Source organism: Somniosus microcephalus, chromosome 22 (genome assembly GCF_052327205.1).
Source record: "Somniosus microcephalus isolate GS21.2 chromosome 22, FLI_Smic_1.0, whole genome shotgun sequence".
Classification (NCBI taxonomy): Eukaryota; Metazoa; Chordata; class Chondrichthyes; order Squaliformes; family Somniosidae; genus Somniosus; species Somniosus microcephalus.
In genome coordinates, this window is record NC_141008.1 from 23,567,121 (window position 1) to 23,578,687 (window position 11,567).

The 11,567-nt window shown below is 46.9% G+C and overlaps 1 protein-coding gene across 3 annotated transcripts in view; it reads right to left on the reverse strand.

The window, feature by feature from the left end:
• pom121 (POM121 transmembrane nucleoporin) overlaps positions 1-2,435 on the reverse strand; it is a 71,235-nt gene extending 68,800 nt beyond the window's left edge. For all 3 annotated transcript variants that reach the window (XM_085964329.1, XM_085964328.1, XM_085964327.1), the window contains exon 1: positions 1,801-2,435. In XM_085964329.1, the coding sequence (XP_085820455.1) occupies positions 1,801-2,330 (530 nt within the window). In that variant the 5' untranslated portion in view covers positions 2,331-2,435. The remainder of the gene's footprint in view (positions 1-1,800) is intronic.
• Positions 2,436-11,567: the final 9,132 nt, after the last annotated feature.

Genomic DNA, 11,567 nt, shown 5'->3' on the forward strand with positions numbered 1-11,567 from the left:
TCAGGAGATTATATATAAAAAAAATAGGCCCTCAAGAAATCGCTGCATCATTGACAATCAAAACAAAACGATGGACATGCACAAATTTTTCAAGATCCGAAGAGAGACAATCTGAGGAAGAATGTTCTTGCCATGGAGGGAGTGCAGCGAAGATTCACCAGACTGATACCTGGGATGGCAGGAATTACGTATGAGAGAAGATTGGGTCGATTGGGCTTATACTCGCTGAAGTTTAGAAGAATGAGAGGGGATCTCATTGAAACTTATAAAATTCTAACAGGACTAGACAGACTAGATGCAGGAAGGATGCTCCCGATGGCGGGGGAGTCGAGAACCAGGGGTCACAGTCTCAGGATAAGGGGTAAGCCATTTAGGACAGAGATGAGGAGGAATTACTTCACCCAGAGAGTGGTGAACCTGTGGAATTCTCTACCACAGAAGGCAGTGAAGGCCAATTCATTAAATATATTCAAGAAGGAGTTAGATATATTTCTTAAGGATCAAGGGATATGGGGAGAAGGCAGGGACAGGGTACTGAATTTGGATGATCAGCTATGATCTCACTGAATGGCGGAGCAGGCTCGAGGGGCCGAATGGCCTACTCCTGCTCCTATCTTCTATGTTTCTAATGTTTTCGGTAGTGTTCTCATGAAAAATTACCAACCGAATCGTAAACTTGCGTTCTCTCTCTCAGATTTGATGCACATTTCCAGTGCTTTCTGGTTTTATTTAAAATTTCCAGCATTTGCTTTTTAAAAAATTTTTATTTCTACGTTCAATCCAGGAATGAGGGAGTTCAGTTACGTTGATAGGCTGGAGAAAGCAGGGGCTGTTCCCCTTGGAGCAGAGATTTGAGAGGTGTTCAAAATCATGAGGGGTTTCACAGAATCACAGAAACCCCACAGTGCAGATAAAGGCCATTTTGGCCCATCGAGCCTGCACCGACACATATTCCACCCGATCCCCGTAACCCCTGCACCAACACATATCCCACCCTATCCCCGTAACCCCACGTATTTAATCCCCCTAACACTAAGGGTCAATTTATCATAGCCAATCAACCTAACCTGCACATCTTTGGACTGTGGGAGGAAACCGGAGCACCCGGAGAAAACCCACGCAAACACGGGGAGAATGTGCAAACTCCACACAGACAGTCACCCGAGGCCGGATTCGAACCCGGGTCCCTGGCGCTGTGAGGCAACAGTGCTAACCACTATGCCACCGTGCCGCCAGAGTAGAGATAAATTGTTCCCATTGGCAGAAGGGTCAAGAACCACCAGAGGACACAGATTTAAAGTGATTGGCAAAAGAACCAAAGGCGACGCAAGAAAAAACTTTTTTACGCACCGAGTGGTTAGGATCTGGAATGCACTGCCTGAAAGGATAGTGGAGGCAGATTCAATCGTGGTTTTCAAAAGGGAATTGGATAAGTACCTGAAGGAAAGAAATTTGCAGGGCTACGGGAAAGGGTGGGGGAGTGGGACTAATTGAAGTGCTCTTGCAGACAGCCGGCACAGGCTTTACGGGCCGAACGGCCTCTTTCTGTGCTGTAACCATTCTATGATTCTAAATCTTCAACCCAGTAAAACATTCTAAAACTATCCATTAAATCAGATCTAAACTTCCTTCTCAACAAATTAGGGATGAATTGCCTTGGATAACTTTTGCATCAAAGCAATTCGTGAGATAGAAGCTGATGAGTAAGTTGAACGAATGGGAGAGCTTGTGATCACGGTGCAGTGTGTGAGTTGATGGCGTTTAACTGTTGTCAGGTCCCTTGTCTGACCAGGCTCTTACCCAAAGGACAACCTCCCAGTCGGGGTCTGGATGGGATTCGGCCGACTGTAGCGGTTCTTCAGCTCCCTGCTGCCGACCATGGCCTGTGCCGAGTTTTCGTTCGAGAGGTAGCTGCCCATCATGAGCTCGGCCGGACTCCGCTCGTCCGGCGCCACCAGCGAGTTGCGCTCCTCGCAGTCCACCTCCCACTTCCAGCTGTTGCCCTGGGCCCGGCTAGGATTCCGCAGCCGCGGCTGGAGCCTGCCTCTGGCACCCCGACCTCTTCCTTTCCACTGACCGCTGCCTCCGTTTAACTTGCCGTGTACCGCCTCGGCCCAACGCGTCCCGAGAATAAACGCTTTGATGCGACCGAGAAGCAATCGAGGCCCGGGCCTGGGGCCTACTCCCTGCAGGGAAGAGTAATAAACCCAAGCGGGCGCCACGGCCAGCAGGCCCAAGAGGTACCAACCCAAGATGTAGAAGGAAAGCAGTAAAGCGAAGCTCAGCCCCGCCGCCCAGGTTATCACAAACCGCTTGTGTGCGGGAGACATGGCGGCGGCGGCTTTAATCCCGTCTCATTCTCCGCCATTCTCCTCTCGGTCTGTCCGCCATTACCGGACACTTCAGACGGCGCACATGCGCGCCATTACCCGGCAGCCACTGCTGCGCAATCCCGCCCGGCCAAGTGCGCGCGCATGCGCCCGGACGTAAGCGCCGCCGTCACCCGCGCGGGCTTGTGACAGAACAGCGCGGCGCGCGCCGGCCAGGTGCCCGCGGGGATACACCCTGCCCCAGGTGGTGGCCGGGGGAAGTGCATGACCCCGCAAAGCAGCCCGTTCGGCGCGGAGGTACCGCCGCCATTTGCCCGTCTCCAGCATTTTTTACGCCACTTTGCACAAACAGCATTTCGCCCTCGTTTTTGTACATGAAAAGTCCAAGCACGTGCCCCCTTTTTATAAAGAGCGGGGAAAGCAACCAAAAATTTTTTTTTAAAGGAAACTTAACAAATTAAATTAAAATGCTACACCCGGCAGTGGTGGTGATGATGCACTCGGATGCCCACCGGTCGCGGAAGGCCTCGAGCATGCCAGTGGACACCGCGTGCTCCCATCTCCAGGGACACCCGGGCGTGAACGTAGCCGCGGAAGCGAGGCAGGCAGTCGGGCTGAACGACCGCCTCTCCTTTTTGTATAAACTTGCTGGGTTTGCACATTAATTGACCATTAACTGGTCCAGGCAGCGGGCGGTCGAAGGGGTCATTCGGCCCAATTGCCTGCCTCTCTTCCGCGGCCAAGTTCGCGCCCGGGTGGCCCTGGAGATGGAGCACGCGGTGTCCGCCGGCACGCTCGAGGCCTTCCGCGACCGGTGGGCGCCGCAGGGACTGGAGTGCATCATCACCCCCAGCAACAAAATTTTAATTTAATTTGCTAAGTTTCCTTTAAAGTTTTTTGTTAAGTTAAAGTTTATTTGTTTATGGTCTATACCAAAAGAGTACACATTAATTGCTCATTAAATTTGCCGAGGAAAGTTACTCCTGGTAATTAATAGCACAAGAACCCTTTTAATGACATGATAATTGTTAATGACTGCCAAATCAACCTCACTGGCCCACAAAAGAGAACAATTTAAATTGTGCAGTCTTGGTTCGACCACACTTTGGAATACTGTGCACAGTTCTTGGTCTCCATATAAAAAGGATATAAAGGCACTGGAGAAAGATTTACAAGCATAATACCAAAACTGAGAGGTTATAACTCGCACGAAAGACTGAACAGGCTGGGGCTCTTTTCTCTGAAAAAGAGAAGGCTGAGAGGTAATCTGAGAGAGGTCTCTAAAACGATAAACGGTTCGATAGGGTAGACATAGAGAAGACATTTCGGGATTCAAAAACTAGGGGCCATAAATATAAGATAGTCACGAATAATACCAATAGGGAATTCAGGAGAAACTTCTTTTACCCAGAGAGTGGTTAGAATGTGGAACTCGCTCCCACAAGGAATAGTTGAGGTGAATAGTATAGATGCATTTAAGGGGAAGCTAAATAAGCACATGAGGGAGAAAAGAATAGATGGATATGCTGATAGGGTTAGATGAAGAGGGGTGAGAGGAGGCTTGTGTGGAGCATAAACGGCAGCATAAACAAGTTGGGTCGAATGGGCTGTTTCTGAGACCCAATGTAACTCAGTCCTTAAGATAGTGAATTGGAGATTTAAAAAATATTAATTTTTTAGCTTAATTTTCCTTTGTCATTTTTTTCCCTCTCGCTACCTGTTTTGACTCTAATTCGCCTGATTTCCTTCTCCGTCGTTCCTCTTTCTCTCTCAATCCTTAAATCTCATTGGTTAAGGAGATAGACTGTTGGTCCTGTTGTTCACCAAGGTCCCAGATACCCGTTATCAGCTCGCACCTCCAGCAAGTTATGGCGCAAAAAATTCTCGCTGAAGGGTGCAGGAAAATGTCTAACTAATGGCGCACGGCAAGAGATGCCCCGCTCCAGCAAGTTCCAGCCCATTGTGACAGTGCTAACTCCAGCAGTGCTTGGGATAAGAACATTAGAACATAAGAAGTAAGAGCAGGAGTAGACCATACGACCCCTCAAGCCTGCTCCGCCATTTAATAAGATCATGGCTGATCTTCAACCTCAACTCCACTTTCCCGCCCGATCTCCATATCCCTTGATTCCCCGAGAGTCCAAAAATCTACCTATCTCAGCCTTGAATATACTCAAAGACTCAGCATTCACAGCTCTCTGGAGCAGAGAATTCCAAAGATTCACAACCCTCTGAGTGAAGAAATTCCTCCTCATCTCGGTCTTAAATGGCCTACCCCTTATCCTGAGACTATGCCCCCTAGTTCTAGACACACCAGCCTCTCAGCATCTACCCTGCCAATCCCCTTCAGAATCTTGTATGTTTCAATGAGATGCAGGATGTAGTAGAGTGAGACAAGTTAAACACTTGTTTGAACATAGATTGATGCACTAGGAGGTGAAGAGTTACCCTTATGAATAGAATTTGGGTTTCTTTCATCAGAGCTGAGAGGGTCAAGTAAATATCTCAAAATTAGGAATTTATTAGTTTATAATAGGCCAAATACTGTGTTATAAATCTCATCATCATGAAGAAACAACTCATGAAATAACACTGGATGGCCAGCTGGTGGCGCCGTCCAAGGAGTATAAATACTCGGGCGTGGGCCCAGCTTGCCCAGGGACATTTTGTAAGACAGGAACTAGTGAAGTACAACCAGACCTCCATGTTCTGAAACAAGTTGATTAAAGCCTTGCTTTATACTCAAACCAAGTGCATAGTGAGTTTTATTAAGTCATACTGATAAGTTGTAATAACAAGAGGCAAACATTTAAGATGGTCAGAAAAGGAATTAAACATACAGGCCAAGCTAGAAAACTAGCAAAAGCTGACAGTTCATAAAAAGCTTACAACTCTACAAGGGTCCTGACTAAAAGCCAATAAGATGAAAGGAAGTATTTATATTGAAAAGTTCAGTGGGGCACAGTCTTAAATGATAAGTATACTAAACATTCAATCAAGAAAAAACTGCAAAATGTTAGAAATCTGTTAGAAATCTGAAATAACAGAAAATGGTGGAAACACAGCAGGCCAGTCAGCATCTGTGCAGAGACAGATAAATTAATGTTTCAGGCGGTTTTAGATTCAAACCCAGATCCTGCAGTGTTTCAAGAACCCCCCAGTAACGACCATTATTTCTTGTAAAGTACTTTATTACCAGAGGAGACTTCTTCTTTGGTGAAAAGATCAGACTCGAGGCTTTCTCCTGGGCCTCTGCCAATGCTGTTTAGCCAGCCACTACCAGCAACAACAATGCACTTTTATAGCACTGTTAATGGGATAAAATATGTTTCACAGAAGTGAAATAAATAACAACAGGACCACTGAGCAGTGGTGGGAAAAGGGTTAGATGTGGTGGCCAAAGGTAAGATCAAAGAGATAGGCTTCCGAAGGAGGGGCCCCAGTGAGGTAGCAAGGCAGAGAGATTTGAGGAAAGTGTGCCAGGGCGTAAGGCCAAAATGATGAAAGGTTTTGCTGCTGAAAAGTGAAGTGCAGAGAAGGGGTTGTGCAAAGGAAGCCAGAAATCAATAAAGTAGAGAATGAATGCAGGAATATAGAGCTGAAAAATGTATCGGAGGCATGAAAAGGCTACACCATGCAGGGGCTTGTGGATGAAAACAAAGATTTGTTAATCAATTTATTTTTTCGACCTGGGGATTCAATGAATTTTAGCAAGGACAAGAACATTGAGGGAATGAGACTTAGTGTGCGCTCGGATTTGTGGGTGGTGGATTATGGATGAGTTGTAATTGGTCAAGGAAGGAACCCAGGAGGTCAGCACGGAGAATGCTGGGGTAACCAAGTCTGGAGACAAAAAATACAGGCAACAGGATTTCAACACCAGTAGGGGTGAAATGGGGGAGGCAAGTTGTGTTCCTAATTTCAACTCTCGGTGCTGTTTCGAACTCAACTGCAGGTTGCAGAAAATGACTCCACAACTGAGCAAACATTGCCCTGACCATCCTGCAGCCGACCCTCATCTTTATTTGATATATTCTGCTGATGTCACAACCATTTATGACAACCTACTGTCATTTCACACTCAATCACATTACACCAACAATACGAGGTCACAAAATCAAAATACACCTAGTTGCTGTTATTAAAATCACATTTTTAAAAAATCAGTGCAAAATTACACCCATAACATGCAGGAATAGGAAGATCCCAGGTTTGATCCCTGAGCATTGATTTTAACCTGGGGTAGGTTCGGTTTGGGCATGCATGTTGCACCCCATCCATTTTTATACTGGCCGGGTTAGGTTAAAATCAGGACTCTGGTCTGTGCTGAGTAGTGGTAAGGGCACTACAACTGGCTTTATAGCCCTTGGATTAAGGAGGAGAGCATTGGGCTGGGTTCCTGCTTCTGACAGCTACCTTTGCAACTCCTGCTGGGAGTGTATGTACGTTAACATTGGGTGAAGACAGGAACAAGCTCATCTGAAATGCCCCAATGGCCAAAGCTTACACTTGAATAACGGTCACTAGATCATGGTGTCAGAGGATGCCAATTACCTAGCAAGGAGCTAGAATGTTGAGGATTTAATATTTATCCAGCAGGTTGAACAGATATGTAACACACTCCCAACTGGATCACTCATAAACAACTTGGTCAGGTCCATCTACTAAGTAAACACATTGGGCTAGATTTTCCTCCAAACAGTCCCAGAGTGGCCAACAGGGGCAGGGAGGCCTACCATTGAATCCTCACTCAAACAAATGCTGGCACAATTTCCAGAACATCTGTTTAAAAGAGAAATTTAGGCCTCCCTGTGGTGGGCCACAGATGCTAGAGTCTTTGAAGATGACAGTGGTTCAGGAGCTAGCTCCAGAAGGGCTGTGCGCTGTGTCCTTACTCAGAGCTTCAAGTTAAGTTTTTTTAAAACACAATCTTGCAGTTTTCAGGACCTCAGGAAACAGTGGTGTTTCCCTTAGGCTTCTCGTGTTCCTCTGCTATGAGGAGGAAGAACAGGAGGATCAGAAGGACCAACACAGAGATGTCAAGCTGGTTAGACATCATTGGCATCCACCAGCCCCTACACACTGGTACCTGTAATGATATCAGCAAATAGTGATGGTATTTGCCTGTTTGATTATTATGCCTTACCAGCATATTTGCCTGTTTGATTATTTATGCCTTACCAGCAGAGGGCATGTGAGAGAGGCAGTTTAGTTTTAGTTTCGTTTTTGGATGGATCTCTAACATGGTGTCTCCTGTAATGCTGTTAACTTAGATGAACAAACTTTAGATTAAAAGACATTCTCTTTCATCAATGTGTCGTCATTGAACCCACATAGAAATCAATACAGTACCCATGCCTCAGTGTCTACCAATCCAGGTGGGGATACTTTTACCTCACAACTCAACAATACATCAGAAGGCTGCACTGCCCCTAAAAGCAAAAATGGAATTATGCCAGCTGCAGGCAGAGCTTCTAAGAAGAGAAAGAAAGATTGCATTTATATAGCACCTTTCATGACCACCGGACGTCTCAAAGCGCTTTACAGCCAATGAAGTACTTTTGGAGTGCAGTCACTGTTGTAATGTGGGAAAGGGTGGTTTTCAGTGAAATGAGATCCAAGCCCATGGCCATCTGCTGTGATCCACAGCATTGTTCTTTGTTTCCTTTCCAGTAAAGCAGAAAGTCATACATATGATCATTATAGCAGTGATTTTTGTTTACGTCTTTCTATTGCCATTGCATTGGCCAGCCCCAAGATTCCTCTCCCAAGGCAGCCCCCTGTCCTAGCTCTGATCCCACACTCTCTCATCGCTCCCTTCATGCCCTCTCTGAGTTCATCTTGTCCTGAAGACCCACCTCCTGCTCCCTTGGCTCCATCCCCACAAAGATGCTGAACATCAAACTCCCGTTCCTGGCCCCCATGCTAGCTGATATTCTAACTGGTTTCCTCTCCTCAAGGTCCATCTCCCTCCCTTTCAAAACAGCTGTCATCATCCCCCTATTCTTAAAACCCAGCACATTATCCTTGCAAACTACTTCCCTCTTAACCTCCCTTTCCTTTCCAAAGTCCATAAACATGTTATCGCCAACCAAATTCATGCCCACCTTTCCTACAATACCATGTTTGTGTTATGTATTGTGTGTTCTCCTCCCACCTGTGGTGGCGCTGTCACAGCAGATACATGGTTGGGTGTTCTCTTGGTTAAGTTTAGCTCTCTTTGTTCGGAACGTTCCAGAACTTCTTTTCCTTCCTGAATAAAGCACTTCATGTTTGAATCTCTGAGTTCTGAGTTCTAAATTGTGTCTAGGTAGAAAGGTACCGACACAACAGTTTGAATTTCTCCAATCATGTCTCCACCCCTCCCACAGCACTGAAATGGTTCTAATCAAAGTCACAAGTCATATCTTCTGTGACCGTGACCAATGTTCTCTGTAATTTTTTTTGGCCCCGCACGGCCCCTTTAAGGGGTTGCACGGGCCATTCAAATACCATGCAGGCGCAGTTTTTAAATTGAAAAGCCGGCTGCGCGGTTTCCGTGGAGCACTGCCCAGCCACGCGGCCGCATAGCTTACAGGGAACATTGACTGTGACCGCGGTGCATTTTTGTTTCTCATCCTCCTTCACCGTTGCAGCCTTTGACACAGTCGACCGCACTATCCACCTCCAATGTCTCTCCTCCGTCGTGTAGCTCAGAGGGACTTGGTTCTGCTCTTACCTTGCTAACCATACCCAGAGCAACTTCAGCAATGGCTTTGCTTCCCACCCCTAGAACATTACCTTTGGAGTCCCCCAAGGATCTATCCTTGGTGCCCTTCTCTTCCTCATCTGCATGCTGCCCCCCGGAACATCATTCGAAGACGTGGGGGTTGGGGGAGATATTGGTCCCCATCATGCCTGTTTTTTGGGCGAAAAGTTAGCATGGCGGGGGGACCAATTTCTGGGTATGAGAGATCACAACTGACCTTCCCTGGAAGTAGGCCAACTGCCAAATTGGAAGCCTGCAACTTCCAAGGGTCTCGACCTCTAGGGTGCCTGCCTGAAATGGGCATTAGGACCCCCTGTCCCAAACTCGGCATAAACTGGGCGGAGCACGCACTGCTCAGTTTCTCTGCATCTACATTATGTTCTTGAGCAGCTCAGCAGAGCATGTACAGCTAAAACTAATGAGATGTACAAAACACATGGTTTCAGGAAACCTTGCAAGCTGGCAAACAGAGTCGGTAAAATCTGAGGACAAAGAACCTTACGTACAGTATAAAGGAAGAAAGACTTGCATTAATATCGCACCTCATTATGTCTCTCGGGTATATTCCATAGTACTTCCCATATCATGAATTCTTGGAAGTACAGTGACCGTTATATAACAGAAAACATTCATCTCTGCATTTCATGTGAGGGACTGGCACCGATGTGCCCCTGATGTACTGAGCGCTTGGTTTGAGTATAAAACAAGGCTTTAATCAACTGTTTCAAAACCATGAGATTTCCAGTTACATCACTAGTTCCTGGTTACAGAAACATCCTGAGCAAGCTGGGCCCACGAACGAGTGTTTATACTCCTTGGACGGCGCCACCAGCTGGCCGCCCAGTGTTACTTCATGAGTCATGATAAGATTCATGTCACACCCCTTCAGTGGTACTAAACTCAGACATGAGGACATCCCAAATTACTTTGAAATGGGTCTAGATCGCGATTTCACATACCATTAACATCTGACAACATTTGCAGCCAAGATAAAGATTAGGATCAATTTAATCCACCAATTAACTAGGACCAGTCGGAGAGCAGATGCTCACACCTGATGCAGGTTACAGTGGTGCAGTGGTCATGTTACTGGACTGGTAATTCAGAGGCCTGGACTAATGATCCGTAAACAGGAGTTCAAATCCCACCATGGTAGTTGGGGAATTTAAATTCAATTAAATAAATCTGGAATTAAAAAGCTAGTATCAGTAATGGTGACCATGAAACTACTGGAATGTTGAAGAAACTCATCCAGTTCACCAATGTCCTTTAGGAAAGGAAACCTGGTCGTCCTTACCCGGTCTGGCCCATGTGTGAGTCCACACCCACAGCCCTCTGAAATGGACTAGCAATCCACTCCATTATATCAAACCACTATGAGAAAGTATTTTAACAATAAAACTGGACAGACCACTCGGCATCGACCTAGGCATCGGATTCGGACACAACGGCACACCCAGGCCAGTCGACCCTGCAAAGTCCACCTCACTAACATCTGGGGACTTGCGCCAAAAGTGGGAGAGCTGTCCCACAGACGAGTCAAACAACAGCCTGACATAGTCATACTCACAGAATCATACCTTTCAGCCAATGTCCCAGACTCCTCCATCACCATCCCTGGGTAGTGATCCCACCGGCAGGACAGCCCCACCAGAGGAGGCAGCACAGTGGTATACAGTCAGGCGGGAGTGAGTGACCCTGGGAGTCCTCAACATTGACTCTGGACCCCATGAAGAGCCCATGGCATCAGATTAAACATGAGCAAGGAAATCTCCTGCTGATTACCACTTATCGCCATCGCTCTGGATGGGGGACGTCAATGTCCATCACCAAGAGTGGCTCGGTAACACCACTACTGACCGAGCCCTGAAGGACATAGCTGCCAGACTGGACTGAGAACCAACACGAGGGGAAAAACCTACTTTACCTCATCCTCACCAATCTACCTGTCGCAGATGCATCTGTCCATGACAGAATTGTGACCACTTGTGGAGACGAAATCCTGTCTTCAAACTGAGGACATCCTACATCGTGTTGTGTGGCACTACCACTGTGCTAAATAATCAGAACAGATCTAGCAGCTCAAAACTGGGTATCCATGAGGCGCTGTGAGCCGTCAGCAGCAGCAGAAATTTATTCCACCACTATCTGTAACGTCATGGCCCGGCATATCCATTACTATCAAGCCAGGCGACCAACCCTGGTTCGATGAGAAGTGCAGAAGAGCATGCCAGGAGCAGCACCAGGTGTACCCCAAATTAAGGTGCCAACCTAGAGAAGCTGCAACACAGGACTACATGCACTGAAGTAGCATCATACAATGAACGGACCAGATCAAAGCTCTGCAGTCCTGCCACTTTTTTTTCATTTGTTCGTGGGATGTGGGCGGCGTTGGCAAGGCTGGCATTTATTGGCCATCCCTAAGTGCCCTTGAGAAGGTGGTGGTGAGCCGCCTTCTTGAACCTCAGAGGGTAGTTAAGAGTCAACCA